Genomic DNA, 20716 nt, shown 5'->3' on the forward strand with positions numbered 1-20716 from the left:
AGCTGTGCGGACCGCAGCGAGAACAGCCATCTGAGCTACGTTAACATGAACACGCAGCCAAGCAGCCCACCAGACCTGGTACCCGGGAGACTGCAGCGTGTGGCAGGACCGCCGCTGTTGTGTGGATTCAGTCTGTGCAGCGTGTGGCAGGACTGCCGCTGTTGTGTGGATCCAGTCTGGCCATGGAATGTAGATTCCATGGCACTGGTCAGGCCACTCAGCAAAACTGCACCCTCACCTGGTCTAGGCTTACAACTCCGTGAACCACAGGGAGCCCCAGGTGGAGCCTGAGGCACAGGTCTGGTTCACCCTGGCCCAGGACCCGTGGCTGGGCACTGCGGCTCAGGATGGGGGAAGGCAGAGACCAGCAGACATTAGGTTTTCCAGGACTGGACATACATGCGTGACATGAGTGTCGTCAGCCTAAACTCACCTAAGGTGCTGCTCTGGGAAGTCGGAGCGGCTGCTCTCTCAGGCCCAACAGGGGAAGTGGTGACATCTGTCCTCCTTGAAGAGTCACTTCTTCCTGTAGCTGCTGTTTCAGTTTGTGGAGGGAAGTTTCCTGGAGCATCTGAAGAAGCGTGGCTCTTCCTGGGGGTCTGAACCATCACATCCTCTTTCGCGACCACTGTTGAAAAGTCCACTTGATTCTGATCAAAGGTAATATTTTCTGTGTGGGGTTGTTCAGTGTTGCTTTCTAGCCAGTGGTTTTTTACAGCAGCTGAAACAATAGGAAAATGGATCAGTGAGGACTTGTTGGCTTCTGAAAAGAGAAGTAAACCTTCAGAAAAGGTATATGAGCAGATATATCAGGAGAAGTGGATTCAAGGAGAATGATCTCACCTTTCTTTTTTCCAACAGTAATTATTCTTGCAATCCAGGGGAAGAAATTATGAAGCAACAATACTATATAGGGTTAAATTTTATAACAAGTGGAATAAGTGATGAAAATTGATAGAAAGAGACCAATTTGAAGTTATTGCTGATCACATGGGTCCTTGAAAAAACCCATTTTTATTTTCCCATTTGGGAATATTTTTCTTTCTGCTTAGGATTGGGGGCTGTTGAGAAAGCTCTGCAGGGATGAATGAAGTCACTTCTATCTATACGAGTCAGGCAAAAATGTCCAACCATCGGACCAGTAAAGCCTGCAGGCAGAACCTACAGTTCAACTCAAAATATCATATGCACATGGGTGCACACACACACACACACACAATCCCAAAGGAGCAAGTTATCTTCTAGATCAGCCCTGTCCAAGAGATGTATAAAGTAAGCCACAAATGCAAGCCACATAGGTAACTTTAAATTCTGTAGTAGCCGCAGTTTTAAAAGTAAAAAGAAACGGGTGAAATTAACTTTAATAAATATTTTATTTACTCCAACATACTCAAAATGGTACTTCAATATGTAATTGATATAAAAATTACTGAGATATTTTGCATTCTTTTTTTAGTATTAAATCTTTAAAATCCAGAGAGTATTTTGCTGGCCACACTTCAAGAGCAGGCTAGCCACATGTGGCTAGTGGCTGCTATATGGACAGTGCAATTCTAGAGCAATGGTTCTCAACACTGTCCCCACGCTGGTCCACTCCAACCTGAAGCAGTGGCTCACTTACTGGAGTTGGAGGGGTGGTGATTATAAATTCTTCCATAAAGAGATTCTGACACACTTTCCTAAGGGAATCATTTCCTCCCCGAGCCCCTTGAGAATTACTGTTTTCATGCTTCCTATTCTTTTTCCTGTAAGTGATAATTAACAGAAGCTTCCTAAGGAGGAGGCTTCCTAGGCATCTGGGCTGCCCAGGCCCAGACAGGCAAGGTCCACAATCAGCTAGAAATGGGATGTGGAGGGGTGTTTCTGGGGCAGCCACCAAGTCCACAAGTTCAACTTGGGACTCTGGGGTTATGGACACATGTAACCTTTGTTCTTCCTCTCTGAGCTGCAAAGGCAAGCTGGCCTCCAAAGAGGAAGGGAAAGGATTTGAGGATGCCTTCTCTACCCTCTTGGTCAACTTGGCACAATGAGACAAGTTATTCTCAAAAGAAGCCAGAAAAAAAGTGATTGTGGGGAGGCAGAAGGGACTTAAAACCCATGCTCCAAAACTGGTAAGCCATGAGCAAAGGGAAGGAACTGTATTTAGCTCTATTACAGACTCAAGATGAGTGTGAGACTTGGCCAATGGTGAGCGTGGCTGGGCCTCTGGAAGCAGCCACGTCCCCTTCTTCAGGGAACAAAGGATGGATATCCCAAGATCCAGTCAGCTCAAGGAATTCCAGCCTTCAAAAGGAAAAGAGTGGCCACATGAAGACAGGACATGGTTAGCCCTGAACCATGTTGTCTCCCTGGAGGGTTGACTAAAAATGGAAGGCAGGAAAAATGCACTCTATAAACAAAACTGAAAGGTAGACAATAGTCCTGCAGCCTGCAGTATCCTGAATAACCCTGCACTAACAACAACTAAAAATGCTGAATAAAATGTTTTTTTTTTTTTAAAAAAAATACTTCTAAATGCATTGCTGAGTTGGCACACAAATCTTGTGAGGTCAAAAATGAACTGAGAGTTCGAATTCAGAGAGTTGAGCTAACTCTGAAGCTGGCAGCTGCCCTGGGGCACCTGCTCAATATTTGTGACCTTGAACTTCTGTTCTGATGGCCACAGGGATGCAGGAGATAAGAGACAAAATTCTTAAGGAGGGAGTCTGAGAGGAAACTCCTATATGAAGTTAGGACCAGGGCTATACCTTGGATGTAAGGCAAATAGAAACAAACCTGCCCTGCAGAAGAGGACAGCAAGGGAATCTGGAAAAATAACTCTCACTCAAGAATTTATAACCATAAAGCTAGCCCTCACATGAGGGTGCAGCACAAAGTCACAATACCTGTGTGGTCTAAACCTCAAGCCAAGGGTGTGTTTAAAAGTGGTCCTATAGGGCTTCCCTGGTGGCGCAGTGGTTGAGAGTCCGCCTGCCGATGCAGGGGACGCGGGTTCGTGCCCCGGTCCAGGAAGATCCCACATGCCGCGGAGCGGCTGGGCCCGTGAGCCATGGCCGCTGAGCCTGCACGTCTGGAGCCTGTGCTCCACAACGGGAGAGGCCACAACAGTGAGAGGCCTGTGTACCGCAAAAAAAAAAAAAAAAAAGTGGTCCTACAGAGATTACCATACTAAGTGAAGTAAGTCAGACAGAGAAAGACAAATATCATATGATATCACTCATATGTGGAATCTAATCTTTTTTTTTTGTCATGCCTCACAGCATGTGGGATCTTAGTTCCCTGACCAGGGATCGAACCTGCCTGTGCTGCATTGGAAGTGCAGAGTCTTAACCACTGGATCGCCAGGGAAGTCCTAGAATCTAATTTTTAAAAAATAATACAAATGTACTTATTTACAAAACAGTCTTACAGATATCGAAAACAAACTTATGGTTGTCAAAGGGGAAATGTATGGGGGAGGGATAAATCAGGAGCTTGGGATGAACATACACACACTACTATGTATAAGATAGGTAACCAACAAGGACAACTGTATAGCACAGGGAACTCAACCCAATATTCTGTGATAACCTATAAGAGAAAAGAATCTAAAAAAGAATGCATATATATATATATGTATAACTGAATCACTTTGCTGTACACCTGAAATTAACAACACTGTAAATCTAGTATACCCCAATAAAATTAAAATTTTTAAAACAGTAGTCCTGAACCTTGTGAATACACTAAAAACGAGTGAACTATATACAGGCATACCTCATTTTATTGCGCCTCACAGATACTGCATCTCTTACAAATTCAAAGTTTGTGGTAACCCTGTATCAAGCAAGTCTATTGGTACCAACAGCATTATTTTTAACTGAGATACGTACAATGTATCTTTTAGACATAATGCTATTGCATACTTAACATACTACAGTACGGTTTAAACATAACTTTTTTTTTTTTTTTTTTGCGGTACACGGGCCTCTCGCCACCGTGGCCCCTCCCGCCGCAGAGCATAGACTCCGGACGAGCAGGCTTAGCGGCCATGGCCCACGGGCCCAGCCGCTCCGCGGCACGTGGGATCCTCCCAGGCCGGGGCACGAACCCGCGTCCCCTGCATCAGCAGGTGGACTCTCAACCACTGCGCCACCAGGGAAGCCCTAAACATAACTTTTATACACACTAGGAAACCAAAAATTTCATGTGACTTGCTTTATTGTGATATTCGCTTTATTGCAGTGGTCTGGAATTGAACCCACAATATCTCTGAGGTATGCCTGTACTTTAAAAGGCTGAATTTTATGGTATATAAATTATATCTCAAACCACACACACACACACACACACACACACACACACACACACACACACACGCATATTCTGTTACTGGGGAGGAACCGTGATCCTGATATACAGTGCCTCTGGGTACTTGGCAGAAACAAATGTGAATTCTCTCTAGATAAACATACCTTTAATCCAATTTTATTATTTACTGATAAAATCCTAGGGAATAAGAGATCACAGTAAAAAAAAAATCACAAAATAAACATGAAAAAGGCATCTGTAGGCAAAAGTCAGCAAACTAGACAAGCAAAGACTTCAACTACTAGAATTATCAGACAAAGAATGTAAGTAAATAAAACTCCATGAAAAGAGATAAGAAATTGAAAATGAGAGAAAAAGAGACTATACATAACGGCCAAAATATATGAAAGAAATCTGAATGGAAATTCTAGAATTGAAAAAATAATAATAATTAAAATTAGGAAACTTAACAGATTAGATACGGCTGAAAAGAGACTTAAGAATTACAAGACAGATGACAAGAGAATGCTGAGATGATATGAAAATACAGAAACTATGAAAAAGAGGTGAAGAGACAAGGAAGATAGAGTGAGAAAGTCCAACATATATCTAATTGGAGTTCTAGGAGGGGAAATGATAAAAAGGAGAAACGGCTATATTCAAAAAGGTAATGGCAGACTTCCCTGGTGGTGCAGTGGCTAAGAATCCGCCTGCCAATGCAGGGCACATGGGTTCAAGCCCTGGTCCAGGAAGATCCCACATGCCGCGGAGCGGCTGGGCCCGTGCGCCACAACTACTGAGCCTGTGCTCTAGACCCCACGAGCCACAACTACTGAAGCCTGCAAGCCACAACTACTGAGCCTGCGTACCACAACTACTGAAGCCCACGTGCCTAGAGCCCGTGCTCCGCAACAAGAGAAGCCACCACAATGGGAAGCCCGAGCACCGCAACGAAGAGTAGCCCCCTGCTCGCCACAACTAAAGTCCACACGCAGCAATGAAGACCCAACACAGCCAAAAATAAATTAAATTAAATTAAAAAAAAAAAGGAAGAAAACAAGACAGCAAATCCTGGATAACAATAGCACATAAGTTGGAAGGGGATGATCAGAATCATGTTGTATTGGAGAAGGTAACTTTAAGCTGTGTCAAAAATGCACTTTAAAGTTCCTCAAGCTGACCCTAAAGAATAAAAGTGGTAGAGCTTGGAATGATATAAAATTTCCACTGAGAGAAATCAATGAACATTGCCTAAAACCAAAACCAAAAAAAAAACAAAAAACAATAAACAGTAACATAAGCATGTTATTTAGAGATATGGACATAATTCCTAAAAGAATCAGTTGAAAGGGCTGAAAGTGGGAAGCAGAAAATGACAATGGTAGGAGTGGTCAGGGTTTTTATAATAGCCTTATAAAACATATTTGATCTTTAAAGCATGCATAAGTTTGATAAAAATAAAAATTAAATTTTACAAGACAAGCCCCTGATGTCACTGGCCTGGGATTCCAAAAGAACAGTATCCCACTGCCCCCTGTTTAGCTCTGGATGTGCCTCTACTCCTCTGATTGCGTATGAACTGTTCCTCAGAAAAGGGATTAACAAACCACGCAGGATGGGGCAGGCAGCACCCCAGGCCACACTCTCTGCCGTTCAAGGTCTTGTTTGATTGTGAACATCAAGTGCTTTACACCATTCCAGGCTGTATCTCAGGAAGAACAATGAGTCAAACGCTAAAATATTTACTTTAGTCCAAGGACGAGTCCTTGCAGAAGCCCTGAGTTGTTTAGGGCTCCTGTGGTTGAATTTTTGTTTGTGGTGTGGCTCCCTATTCAGCACAGGTGTAAACCCTGAGCGGGAGAGCAATTCAGAGTAAAGTGCACAGGACTGGACAGGGACCTACCACATGCAGGGGAAGGTATCAGGGAACCTGCTCTTCCTCTTTGTGGAGAAGAGAAATTGGCCCTCGAGAAAGGAGAAGGTATGCCTCAGGCTGCGGAGCCTGGGCCAGCTGGGCAGTGAAGAGAAGAGGCTGTGTGCCACCAGCACTCAGGGGCAGCCTTGGGGGTTAGGAAGGGGCGTCCCGAGGCTCCGGAGAGGCTGGCACTCCTCACCTCATCCATCCCTCTCCCCAGAGGGTCAGCGGCGATTGCTCAAGCCCCACTCGCATCCTGCGGCACCCGAGCCACACCGACCAGCCTCATACTGGAGTTTAGATGTCCCAATTTCCCAGGTGTCTTTTGAGCTGGAAATACCATCCTTCCCTCTGCACTCAGCCCCCTGTGTCAGGCCATCACTTTCCCTTGTACCATGAATGGAGATTAAATTAACAAGAGAGTTTTACTGCTTTGCCTGTTTTTGTTTTTTTTTTCCAAGTTGACAACTTCCACTTCTGTAATGTCTTAATGTTCCAAAACATCTGTTTGTGAACCAACAACATCAGGGATGCTAGCACGGCCCAGGAGTAGGATTTCCTAATTAGCAGCTGCTACAGAGTCAACTCCTCGCCACCCACCCCATGATTTGGGGTTTTTCAGCTTGCATTGTTCCTGAGCAGTGTAGTGGGTGTTTGCGGGGAGTGTGCCGTCATCCAAAGAGGCAATTTCTTCCCGGTGGCCCGGCCGCCCCCATGCTGCACCATCTACCGCTGCGCGGCCCCATGTCAAATGCCGCCAGCTACACTCTCGCTTCTGGGGCCCAGTGTTGAAGCACAAGCGCTTTATTTTCGTTTCCCTCCATTTAGGTTCAGATCTCCCTACCCAGTGCTAAGTGTTTTCACCTGTGTTATCTCATTTGCTGCACGTGACAGCTGGTCAAGTAGGTGTCATGGCACATGGAGAGACTGAGGGCAGAAAGACTGATTGTTCAAGGTCACAGGCTCAACAGCAGAGAGAAAAGAATCTGAACCCAGGTCCCCTTCCATCGCACCCCCACTTATTTGGTGACACGGGGCCTCCAAGGCACTAACCAATGAGCAGGGCCAAAGAAAGTCTCACCAGCCTCCAAACTTCAGCCTTAAACCCCACTGCACTCCCTGTTTCTAAGAGGAATGAGACGGTGCCTATCACGTGGGCTTTGGAATCGGACAGACTTGGCTTGATGGCAGCTGCATGTTATTAGCTGGAAGACGGAGCAAGAGGACTTCGAAATTAGCTTCTAACTCAGAGATGAATTTCACGGGTAATGAAAAGAATGATAACAAAGAAGTAGTGCCTGGCTGGAGAATGAATTTATGGGAGAAGAAAAGCCTGTTTTCAAAATATGAAGTTTGGGCTGATGTTATAACTTCCAGGTGGAAATGTGTGACGGGCAGTTAAGATGTGGGCTATTGATCAGGAGGAAGGACAAAGAGGTGGCAGATGAAGGGGAAAGTAGGGGTCAAGGACTGAATTGAGGGGAAAACTTGAATTTGGCGGGAGGACAAGAGCCAGTGAAAGACACACGGATGACAAGGGAAGGACAGGATGACATTAAAAGTAGGAGTCAGGAAGGCTGTGCATGCAGAGATACAGCAGACAGAGGCCATGGACACCAGGCCTGCAAAAAGTCCAGAGATGAGTCAACCAAAGTCCCCAGGACTTTCCCGAGTGTCGCTCGGAAGATGGAAGATGGTCAGATGGCGAGGGGTTAAGGTTCACGAGGGACAGGTTCTGGAAGGTGAGACACTGACCCCTAGCTGCGGAATTCCCCATTCCTGTCCCCCCACCTCAACTTGGGATCCTCAACTTGGGAAACACTCTTCAGAGTGCTGTGGAGCTGGGTGCCTTGAATCTGCACGGTTGTATCTTAGAACTATGATAGCAGGTTTCTTTGTAATTTTAAAAGATTTTCCTGAAATTCAACGGCTCACACAGGGAGGGAAGAAAAGAGACTTTAAAAAGATAGAGACTGTAACCACTCCCCCCGCCCCTTTCTTTTTAATCCCTTTGGTGTGATGGATGTGGAAACCACAAGAGGAGGAGGATACTGTTCACAGGAACTTTAAGGGAGAAGGAAATTAGGCTCCTATTCTCAGAGATGAACTTAAGAAATCCCACACGTTCACAACTGCAAAGCACTTTTTACAGGATGATTTCGGGGGGGGGGGGCAAGTTATCCTGTTAGATCCTGACATTCTGAGTGGCAGGTAGGATAGGAATTCTTGCACCATCTTATAGAAGAAAAAAACTGACGGAGGCTCAGTACTGAGGTCACTCGCCCAGAATAACCCAGAAAATAAGTGGCAGAGCAGAGACTAGAGGCCAGCTCTTTCATTCCAGTACCTTTCCTAATTAACACACCCACATGGACACCAGGATGGACCAAGAGGGAAGCCCAGCCAGCTCCTCCCAAACTAATGGATGGTGTGTGTGGCCTGCTTCGCCAGCTAGCACCCACAGGGCTTCGCATCATTCATTCTGGGCAGAATTGGGAAATCGGCTGGGTTGGCTGTGGTACCCCCATCCCTCTCCAGAGGCGACCTCTGTCCTCAGGGACCCCAGCAACCAACTACTCTGACCCTCACATGACAGGACTGGGGCCCAAAGGGGTAGTAACAGTTCCAAATCCACAATGTGGTCAGTGAGTGGCATTTACAAATTTTTTTAAATGTTCACTTTCACACTCATTAGGATAGCTATTATCACAAACGTGAAAAATAAGAAGTGTTAGCGAGGATGTGGAGAAATTGGAACCTAAGTGCTTTGCTGGTGGGAATGTAAAATGATGCAGTTACTGCGGAAAACATTTTGGTGGTTCCTCAAAAACTGAGACATAGAATTACCAGATGTTCCGGCAATTCCACTGCTAGGCATATATACAAAAGAACTGACAGCAGGGAATCAGATACGTGTATACCCACGTTCATAGCAGCATTATTCACAATAGCCAAAAGGTGGAAGCAACCCAAGTGCCCATCAACGGGTAGATGGATAAACAAAATGTGGTATATGCATACAATGGAATATTATTCAGCCTTACAAGGGAAGGAAATTCCGACACATGTTACAACATGGGTGAACCTTGAAAACATTATGGTAAGTGAAATGAGCCAAACGCAAAAGGAAAAATATTACATAAGTCCACTTATCTGAGGTACCTAGAATAGGTAAAGTCATAGAGACAGAAAGTAGACTAGAGGTTAGCAGGGGCTGGAGGGAGGGAGGAATGGGGAATTATTACTTAATGAGTTTCTATTTGGAAAATGAAAACTTTCTGGAAAGGGGTGGTGGTGATGCTTGTGTAACATTGTGAACATAATCAACGCCAGTGAACTGTACACTTAAAGTGGTAAAAATGGTAAACGTTACGTTACACATATTTTACCACAATAAAAAATGCATATAAGCATCAACCCCACACAAGACACGGTAGAATCTGCTCCAAGGAGCTTCCTGCTTCCAAGAGAGCTGAACCACGGGAATAAATCCCTGTGGTGCTGCTGGAGTGTAGGAAGCGGCCCAGCAAGGCAGAGGGGGCGACCGGGGAGTCTGGAAGGCACAGGGCTAAGACCAGAATCCCATCCTCCCTCCCCCAGCTGCCGCCCCCTCCTCCAAACACCCCCGGCCTTCCATAGCAGAGCCCTCATGGCCTCCCTGTCTGCACCCCAGGAATCCTCCAAATGAGGGGGATTTCAGGCCAGATGGCCGGCGGCAGGATATTTTGGGGCAGGCAGGAACCTTGGGCGCTCGGGGGGAGGGTGGCTGCAACCTCACCAGAAAGGCAGCCGCCTACTCAGCTCGGCCACTCTGGGCAGTGTTTTGAAACGCTGCTGCGGATGTAATGATTCTGGGTGGAGGACATTTAGGAGCCAAATGAGTTTGTGTGAACAAAAGACTCAGCTCTCGATCTGGACTGTCCAGGGCTCTCGGGGAGTTTCGTTTCCTTCCTTGTTCTTACCCTGAAAGGAGCGGCCCCAAGAAAAAACATACACATTGAGAAGTGTTTGGACTTAAACTCCGATGATGTGATTTTTAAAAAGATTCCCCTGGAACAGCCCCTCGTAATGAAAAGCATGAAGTTTACAAGGTACATTATCCTCCCCTCCCCGTGAGAGAGTGAGCTTTTGTCCAGATGCCCATCCTCCAGGACAAAAGCCTGAGCCGTGACCCAGAGTCGGCTGACCTGGGGCCCCTGGGTCTGGGGTCAGGCTTCCAGAAAGGGAATCACCCCTGAGGCGGCCTCAGGGGCACTAAGGAAAGAGGCTGCCTATCCAGGCAGGAATGAAAGATGAAGGACCTTGGTATGACCTCATGCTCCTTGCTTTAAAAATAATTCTATAGGTTTAAGGGGAAAAAAAAGGACCTTGAGAAACAGACCTAGGGTCAAAGGTCAGAAGATTCCCATTCAATTAAATAAGTAAACAAAAAGGCTTTCTGTGGGGGGCCTATACCTTGCGCCTCGGTTTTCTTTGCCCCTCTTACCCTCTGAAAAATAAACGCCCATGGAGGGGCTGAAGAAGAGGCTCCTTAGCAAAGAGGCAGTTTTGAGAAAGAGGCAGAAGCAAGCGGCGGCAGAGGTGAAGGTCGGGGCCGGGGGTGGGAGCCCGGGGAGCCAGCCTCCCTGCCTCCCGCGAGGTCACCCTGACATTCGCTCACACCCAAAGAGGAAGCCTGGTGGCAGGGCTCCACCAAAGGAGGCCTGCCAGGTTAGTGAAACAATAAAGAGGCAAGGAAAACATCCTGGTTCCGAGGAGGAAGGGGGAGAGGCGTGGGAAGGGGGCAGGAAGCGCCGCTACCGGGGCGGCGGGCGAACTGAGCCAGACGCCGGTGCCTTTACACGTTCTGGGGTCCATTTACTCCACTGACTTGTAAGAAGTGGCCCAGGACTTTAAGGAAACCAGAGAAGCATCATTTGTCTGGAAAGTTTACAGCATTAGAAAATGTACACATTGGACCGATGCTGAGGCCTGGACTGGGGAAGGGGAGGAAGGTGGTCGCCAAGGTCACTGCCTCTCAAGGGACGGGGGACGGGGGGCGGGGGGTGGGGGGGGAGGGGCGGGCTCAGCGTGGGAACGCGAGGAGCCCGCAGGGGTTTAAGTAAAATCTATTTCAGAAGATACATTAAAGGTTTACTGATAGCCTTTTAAAATTAAGATTGGGAAACATGACACTCGATTCAAACATAACCATTATTTAAAAAATCAAGTTGTATGCCACAGCCAGTGAAGAAAAAAGATAAAATAGAGGGAGAAGAAAGGAAGGGGGCTGAAAAGAGAAATAAAAGGGGGAAACTTACAGAGGGAGGGAGAAATAAAGCTAGGGAGAATGTTTTTTAAAAAGATGCCCACCAGAGTAGGGTAATGATTGGCTATTATTATGGCAGCCAAATGAGGGGAGCACTTGCTCCCTGCAGGCACGTGCTCAGCATTTCGCAGGGACCGTCCCCGTTAATCCTCTTGGCAATCCTGGGAGGTAGGTACCATTATTATCCTTATTTTCTGATAAGGACACTGAGGTATAGTGAGATAAGTAAATTGGCCAAGGTTGCACGGCAAACAGTAGCGCTTGGTATCAACCCAGGTCTGTCTGACTCCAAAGATCAATTTAAAAAGACAGAAATAAAGAATGAAGGATAGGAGAGGAAGGAGCAAAACAAAGACAGCTTCTGAAAGGGAAACAGGAAAGGGCTGAGGAGGACCTCCTGGTGTGCTTCCAGGATGACCTCCAAGGGACTCCGGGGTCCACACTGCGGCTTCACAACCCAAATGGGGTGACACGCCTTGACAGCCTAGGTCACCCACTGTCCAAATGGAATTATGTGTACTTAATTCCATCTGATTAACAAGTGATGGGATTTAGGAGGAGGAAGGAAGAAAGGGAGGATGGGAGGAACGAAGGGAGGGAAGAGTCCACACTTATTACCTGTGAGTGAGAAAAGGCAATGAGACAAAGATGATGGAGGTTTTGAATGTGCAATGGAGAGATTAACAGGACCATTATCAGGCAAAGGGTGGTCGGGTCTAGGGGAGGAAAGGGAGACATGTCTGCGTTTATAACCGCTATCTGTGCTGTTGAAAGTGAAGCAGGATAAACGAATGTGTCAATGTCTGACTGGTGGCTGAAGGCTTGGAACTGGGTTTCTGCAGAGAAGAAAGAGGAGGATCTCCCCCTCAGAGAAAACAGGTGAAGCCCTGCTGTCTTCCCTCCATGCCTTCCTTCCTGCAGTCCTCCTACCTAGAGTGCCCTGCTTCCTTCCCCTTGGCCTTCTGGCGAAATCTGACTCATTTCTCACACCCAGCTCAGAGGCCACCACCTCCAGGAAGCCTTCCCAGAGACAACTCTCTCCCTCAACACTACTGTTTTACCTTGTTATACAATTATAACTTACACGATCCCATTTCTGTGTCCCTTATGAGAGACTATGGCTCACAGGAGATGCTCAATAAATGTTCACTTCACTGAGTTGGAGGGAGAAGGCCAAGGGCAGAGCTGTGAGGAACATCCCATTTGGTGGGAGGGGCAGAGATGGGAAGGAGCTATTTAGCCAGTGCCAGCTGAGAGGACAAAGAGAAGGAGGCTTGAAAAAGGCCACTGAGACTTCATAGAATGTTCTCCCACTTTCTTCTCACCTCCTGCATCTACCTTCTCCATAGAGCCCCACCTCACTTAGAGTAATGATACTGCCCGATGTGTTCCAGGGGAGCATTAATGACTAACCCATACGCAGCACATGCATGTTTACGAAGCTCGTCCACGTGGATTGATTCATTTCACCCCTACAACAACACCGTGAGGTGGACACAACTGGTATTATCCTCTCTATTTTACAGATATGGAAGTTGGCTCAGAGATGAAACAGCTCGCCCAAGGTCACAGTCAGTTCATTGTATTATAACTCATTACTTGCTATGTCTACATTTAAACGTGGTTTCACAGTCATAATTATATCTGCTTCTCCTCAAAAGCCTTGTTAAGGAAGCAGAATAGACATTATCATCTTCATTTTTAACATAAGGAAAGGTGGATGTTAGGCAGCTGCCCAGTGCCACATACCTAGAAAGCAAAGGAGTTAAGAGCAGAAGTCCTCTGACCCCGTGAGAGCCCTGGAGCCACCACTGGCATCTGTCTTCCCAGCTCTGCCAGCGGCATTCCATTACCACAAGGCACAACTATACTATAAATAATTCCTAGCAAACCACAAGAATTCACCTACCCAGTGAGTCTGATCCCCTTCAAGGAGGTCCCATCAAGACCACACTTATTCCAACAATGCTGTCATTGCTCGAGCTGTATTCTTAAAATCTCTGATTTTCAATAGAGCCTGCAGAATATTATTCTCTTGACTCTCCTGGATAACGACAATTTTTTCATCCCTTGATAAGGCGTTTAGATTATTTTGGACACAGACACAAATTCAAAGCCCAATCTAGTGACTGATGAAGGCGATCAAGATGAGTGAACCCATTCTGGATCCAGGAGGAGATTTAACTGCAAAACTTCAGCAGTGAGTCACTTGTGCCCCACACACTGGTTCTAAAGGTAGCTCCCAACTCCTTCAAACACTTTGGAGGCGTGTCAATGACCTCCAAAGGTTCTGACCTGGAGGGGAATGCTCACTGGCCATAGAGGTCTAACTATGACTGATTTTCAAAGGCTTATTATTTTGGAGTCACGTATACCTCATATTCTGTTTTTGTTGAATCCTAATTGCTTCACGTGTGTTAACTGGGTCTCCTCATGATTATAGGCAAGGGCTGTGGCACTGAGTTTTTCTGACTTCAAATCTTGCTCTTTTCTCTGAAGCTAAGGAGAGAGAGAGTTCTAGAAGACCACAGGTGAAGTTGGCAGGGGTCCAGGGTGAGAGCGGACTAGGTAACAGAGGTCCTTGGAAGGTGGCCTTGAGCCCTTTGCATTGAGAACTTGTCCCCTGGCCAATGAGCCTGGAGGTGAAGGGTGCGTTGTCACCAATACAATGGTCAGTATTAATAGACATTGGTTTCGGGAGAGTCGTTGTGGCCAGTATTTATAGAGCTCTCCTGGCCAGGCACCTCGCAATCTGCTCCACAGGGGATTACGACACTATATTCCCTGAGCGGGGCCTGTTAATAGCCCATTTGACAGATGAGAACCTGAAGGTGCAGAGAGGCTGAATAACCTGCCAGGGTCCCACAGCTGGCCAGTGGCACTGTTAGGATTTGGACTGAGGCTATCTGACCCCCCAGCCAGGACCTCCCCAGGTCTGTGACTGCAAAGCCAGGAGGCCTCTCCTCCACACCCGGCAAAAGATGATCCCAGAAGGGCTCACCCATGGCATCAACGAACGTCCTGGTGGCCCCAGAGGCTACAGGAGTGACACTCATCCCCACGTTGAAGCTGCTTCCACCTCCTCCTACCACCCGGGGAAGGAAAATGGAGTGGTTTTCAATACTAGCCTAACATATGGTAATCACTAGTCATGACCTTGCCCAAAGAACAAAAATCCCACCAGATTACTACCAGGTGTCCCTCTTCCCGTATCCTTGCGACTCCTTCCCTCCAATGCGACCGCCTCAGTTCAGACGCCCAGGATGGCGCAGGGCCAGCTGGAGAGCTTGACCTTGGCCTCTGCCCTCTTCTCATCACCCATCTTCCTCCCTGGTCTTCGTCTCCCAACTTATCAAAGACATCGAGCACAAACTTGTCAAACTTATCAAATCCATCTCCTTGCCTCCAGCAGCCCAGCTCCCTCCCAGCCCAGAGAGGCGGGGCCTGCTGTTATTCAGGGTCTCCAGTGAGTTGAGAGCCTCCCCTCCAGCGCTCCCAGCAACTCCAGGAACTGGGAACACAGAGCCTTGCCTGCTTCCTACACCATCTGACCTGCCAGCTTTCCTCACACACTCACATGGCATGAAGTTCACATACCCCAAACCAAAATATAGCTCAAAAACTATGTGTGCATTTTGAACAGCCTCTATAGCCTTGCCGGCTCCTTAAGAGATCTTGTACCAGGAGCCCTTGACCACGTGGTGGTGCAGGTGCTTCTGCAGTAGTACCCGGGCAGGCTGGACAGGGCCTGTGCTGGGCGCTAGGGCACAAAGAGAGATAAGACCTACTGCTTCCTCCCAAGGAGCTGCAGGTCTAGTGGGCTCACAAGTGCACGTTCAGAGCAACCGCACGGCCCTTCCCTGTCCCTCACACAGGCTCCGAAAGCTCCTGGACCTCAAGCTGGGAAGCCTGGTGTTGAACCTCCTCACATTTTATACCAGCATCAGGGAAGTCGAGAGGTGTTCACAGGATAAAGATGGGCCCTCTCAGAAAGGGAGCTTTTAGCATGGGATGGACCATCATTTCATAAAGAAATGGAGGCCCGGGGGGGAAGTGATAGGCCCAAAGTCACATGGTGACTAAATGGCAGAGCTAAAACTTGACCCCGGACCTTTTGGACCAGTTTTCACCTCTAGCCACTCCAGTTGCTGGAGCACCATTTTTACCCCCAACTACAGCTCTGTCACTGTGATGGTTGTGAAACTGCTTCACCGGTTTCTAGAGCCTTTCCAGGAATACCTATGTCTATGAGCTGCCCCCATCACATCATTCGTTGGATGCATCTGGATTTGTCAGATAATCTCCCAATCTAAGGGGACCTCACATCTTGCATCGCACCCTGAACAAAGAATCCAAAAGTTTCTGAGCACAAAGTGAAATTACTGACTCCGGCTGGGAATCAACCAGGGTAGATGGGGCAAAAGAGTGAGAGCCCTAAAACGAAATCGAGAGTCTTCTTCTTCCTCCTTATTTTGGACATAAGCCTATCATTTAATGAATAAAGATGGATCTCCTAAGGTCCTTTCTAATCCTGAGGATGTAGGATTTTCTGAACGTAAAGAGAATTCTCAAAGCGCTCTTATAGACCCCAAACAAAACACTAATTTTGCCCAGTACTCCACAATTTAAGGGATCAATTATTGCCAGTGAAATGACTCTAATTTAAAAAGATGCAAAGTCCCTGTTGCATTCTCTTGCCCCATCCCCAATTCTGTATTCTAGTTCCTTCTAAAATACTGTATTTCCCCTCCGCCTGGTCACTTAGCCAAGGCACTGTGCTAGGCTACCTCCCTTCCCAGACGCAGGCTCCCTGGACACAGCGTGGTGGACAGCTTGCCAGCCTGTTCTGGAGGGACCCGCTTCCCTCAGCAGCGTCCACCAAACTTCCTGCTTGTCAGATGCGCTGCACAGTCAGTCACCCACAGAAACATCTTCTCCTCAACTTGCTGGTGAAAGTATAATCTGGTACAATTCAAAGGGGCCATTTGGTAGTACTGCCAAGGATCTTAAAATTATCCACATCCAGGAATTAACGTTCAGCAAATAATCAGATATAAATACAAAAATCTTTGCACAAAGATACTTAGTCACAGCACTATTTATGACAATGAAAAACTGAAAACAGTCTACATATCCAATAAAGAAATAGCTAGAAAAAAGTGACCATAGACTGGAATAATATCTATTCTGGAAATTCATACGGCTATACACATGGATTGATATGTAGACAGATAAATGGATATAGTTAGATAACTTTATATTCCACGTAAATGAGAAATAATAACAATTGCTAATATTTTAATACACTTCTAGTAGTTGGAATATGGGTGATAATTTATTTGTTGCTTTTACTTCTCTATAATTTCCAAATGTTATATAATAAACATATATTAACTCTTATAATCAGGAAAAAAACACAAACATTTAAAAAGGAAAGACAACCATGCAGCTTGGAAGTACCGAATGCTAGCACTTCATCCTGAGCCTAAGTTAAAAATGTCACCTCATGGCCTCACTGTTGACTGACGGCAAGCCAGGCATCTCTGGCCTGAGGGTCCCTGCTCTGGCAGGGGAAACAAACGTCAGGGAGGAGGGGCCCCTGCCTGATGAGGGAGAAGCATCCTCACCCTCTGACAGCTCCTGGGCGAACAAGGGAAGCGGGAACACAAGAAGCAAAAGGCGAACACTCCCGAAACGTGCATCCAAACCCTGGTCTCCAGAGATCCCGCCACAGCAGCTCCCCAGCCACGGACCCCGACCACACCACACCCCACAGCAAGGATGCAGGGGCTCCACCAGCAGCCCCTCTGCCCTCTCCCTCCCCTGGAGAAGACTGTCCAGTCCACTGTCCTACTGCACTGGGGGGTAAAGCAGGAGGGAGGTGTTGGGTTGCCGACCCTGTGTTTTGCTGATCCAGGAATGTGAGGACAGCTCTGTCACAGAGACAGCACTACAAGCACGCATCCCTCTTCCCACCTCCCACTCTCACACATGAAGCAATCGTTTATTCCACAAATCCATGAGTATTTACAACGTGTCAGGCCCTCAACTAGCCCTGGCTTCCCACAGTCTATTCTCCACATCACTCCTCTGCTTAACACCCCTCCTGGGGCCTAGAAGACGGTCTGCCCTCCTCACCGCCTCCTCCTGGTCCCACAGGACCCAGTCACCGCGGCCTCCCTTCTCTCCATCCTGAAACATGCAAGCTCATTCCAGCCTTGGGGCATTTGCACTGGCTGCTCCCTCTGCCGGCAAGGCTGGTTCCACTAGAGCCCGGGGACACCCTGTGCCTCGTCTCCAGGACAGGAAGGAGCTGGGCATGTAGAAACAACAGTCTGGTGGGTTAGGACGGGAGTGGAGCGAGAAGAGGCCAGAGAGCTAGCAGGCTCAGACCTGCTGACCTTGTGTGATTTTATCTCAGAACAACGGCAAAGCCGTCGGAGGGTGTTCAGCCGGAGAGTGAGGTGACCTGAATTACATTTTAAGAAGCACACTGGCTCCTGTGAGCATGAAGTAGAGGGAGAGCATGAGTGGATGCAGAGAGAACAGAAGAGAGCAGCGGAGATGAAGAGGGCAGATTCGGGATATATTCTGGAAACAGAAGCAACTGGAGTAACCACACACACGCACACGCACACGCACACGCACATGCACGCACACACACACAAAGATGTAGAGGGTGAGGACAAAAAGCATGGAGGGCGGCTTTTAGGCTCCTCCTTTAAGTAACCAGGTGGATGGTGTTGCCAACTCCTGACATGGGAGGATCTGGGAGTCAACAATGGGTTTGGGGGTGGGAATCAAGGGTTCTAGGTCTCTGACTTTTTTCCTCTTTCACGTCAGTGTTAAACTTTGCCCAGGGAGACCAACGTCTGCCATCTCCCACACAGTAAACAGGCTTCTTCCTGCTCTCCTAAAGGCTCCCACAAATTCTCAGAATGAAAGCCAGGGGCCTGCCCTCAGCCTCATTCTCCCCATCCCCCTTTTCCTTTCAACTGGGACAGTACGCAGATGAGGCAAGACCCAGCAGATACACCTTAGCTTACCCGTTCCTTCACAGACCATCGCCTTTTTTTTAACATCTTTATTGGAGTATAATTGCTTTACAATTGTGTGTTAGCTTCTGCTGTATAACAAAGTGAATCATCTATACATATACATCCATCCCCATTCTCCTCCCTCTTGAGCCTCCCTCCCACCCTCCCTATCCCACCCCTCCAGGCGGTCACAAAGCACCGAGCTGATCTCCCTGTGCTATGCGGCTGCTTCCCACTAGCTATCCGTTTTACATTTGGTAGTGTATATATGTCCATGCCACTCTCTCACTTTGTCCCAGCTTACCCTTCCCCCTCCCCGTGTCCTCAAGTCCATTCTCTATGTCTGCATCTTTATTCCTGTCCTGCCCCTAAGACCGTTGCCTTTTATGCATACACTGTGCACTAACTCTAATCACCTGCCCGCCCACAGCCAGCCCCCAAGCTGCCAGGCCCTCACGGCCCCCGCAGGCCGGCCTGACCCCTTGCCTGGCACTGCTTCTTCCTCACCATCTACGCTGGATGTTCTCCACCCGGTCAGAGCTGGCTGCCTCTTCTCCCATGACGTTCCCTGCTGCTGGGGCTCACCCTCCAGGCTGAATCAGCCCTGACCTCGTCTGAGTTCAGCTCTGCATTCTCAACTGGCCAAGGAAGGCTTCACCGGGACAGGCTGCAGTGTTTAGGGTGAAGGCACCTCAACTGGCGCAAACCAGCTCCTCTCCATCCACCGCGCCCCCATCACACCTGCAGCCAGGCGGTCACCGGGTCCTCCTGCCTGGGCCCTTGCATCGCTCCCTTTCAATTTCCGCTCCCCTACATTCTCGTCCTGCTTTGTTTTCACCCTTTTCCTCCCAGGGTGTCGATATACTGCCCACCAGCACTCTGATATCTCTGAAATGACTGCTGGGCTGTAGTAAGGGCAGATCTGTATGTGATTCATCCATGAGGCTCCGGCACCAAGCACAATGAACACTGAACGAGAAAACGATACTGCTCCTTTCTCACGAGCCCTCGGGCTCCTCAACGCGCGCGAGACAAACACGGCCGCCTTCCCAATCTGACCCGATCCTCCTTTCTAGCCCCGTCTAATGACTCCAGTTATGCTGGAGCCTAACTAGTCTCCCCAAGTCCTCTCCCCCCACCTTCCTGGCTGTTAACCTGCATTTAAAACATCTTGAGCGTTTCAATATTTGGGATTTTGCCCTCTCTGTCTATCCACATCCAAGCAACTCTTTCCTTCTCCCCAACGTGTCTCCCTGGGCTGCCGGCCCCATCCGTCTCTCCGTCTTTGCGTGCCGCAGCCCATCTCCATCCGCACCATTCCTTGGGTCAGTGTGATCTCGTGACACTTGTTCATCGATGAATCACTCGTGCAACATCATTTCACTTTTTAGACATTTGGATCTTGCGCTCCAACAAGACTGCATGTTCCCTGGGGGCATGGCAGACTTGCACCTCACCCTCCCTGTCACCTGGCACAGCTCCTCACACAGAGAAAGAGCTCTGTACATATTTTCTGATTTACAGATCAGTCAAACATGATGCAGACTGAGTCACGTACCACACTCCAACAAAAGAAGAGAGAGAAGACAGGACAGAAACATCTTCGTTTCTATCTGCTCGAGATGCACGATGAGTGGGTAGAAGAGGGCAGAGAAGTTAAAAAGGAAACAATTTTACAGCCTCTGAATAGGGCACCATTTGACATCTCCTACTGAATAAGTACTCATAACACCTCCTCAGAATACCAGCCCTGTTCCCAGGAGAGCCCATTGAGAACATCACCAATTCATTTCAGTTTGGTTGCTAATGAATGTAGCTACCTCTGGCATCAATAACCTTATGGATTGGCATAGAAACAGGGCGTAATTCACAATCTCCAAATAAAATACCATCTTACACATGTAGAAAGACTTGCAGTCCCATCTTCGTTTATAAGATCTCTCCTCTGCAGGTTGTCCCCACTACTACTGCCACCTCCTCATTCTGTCTCTCATCCCAATCCTACAGTCCTCACTCTTGAAAAAAGGGCAAGAGCAAGGATCTGAGGAAGAGAGGAAGAAGAACGATGCACTGGAGAGGATCTTAGAGATCTAGGCAACTCTCATCCCATTTAACCCATGAGAAAACTGAGGCTGCATGATACTGTGGAATGAGAAACGGATTTGA

General features: G+C 47.8%; 1 protein-coding gene across 4 annotated transcripts in view; it reads right to left on the reverse strand.

The window, feature by feature from the left end:
• Positions 1–20716, reverse strand: part of HEG1 (heart development protein with EGF like domains 1) — a 144185-nt gene that overhangs the window by 97926 nt on the left and 25543 nt on the right. For all 4 annotated transcript variants that reach the window (XR_009563721.1, XM_060298186.1, XM_060298187.1 and 1 more), the window contains one exon: positions 434–721. Coding sequence is in view for 3 of the 4 variants with exons in the window: in XM_030858872.2 (XP_030714732.2) it covers positions 434–721 (288 nt within the window). In the remaining variant the exon portion in view is untranslated. The remainder of the gene's footprint in view (positions 1–433; positions 722–20716) is intronic.

Source organism: Globicephala melas, chromosome 4 (assembly GCF_963455315.2).
Source record: "Globicephala melas chromosome 4, mGloMel1.2, whole genome shotgun sequence".
In the NCBI taxonomy this organism is placed as follows: domain Eukaryota; kingdom Metazoa; phylum Chordata; class Mammalia; order Artiodactyla; family Delphinidae; genus Globicephala; species Globicephala melas.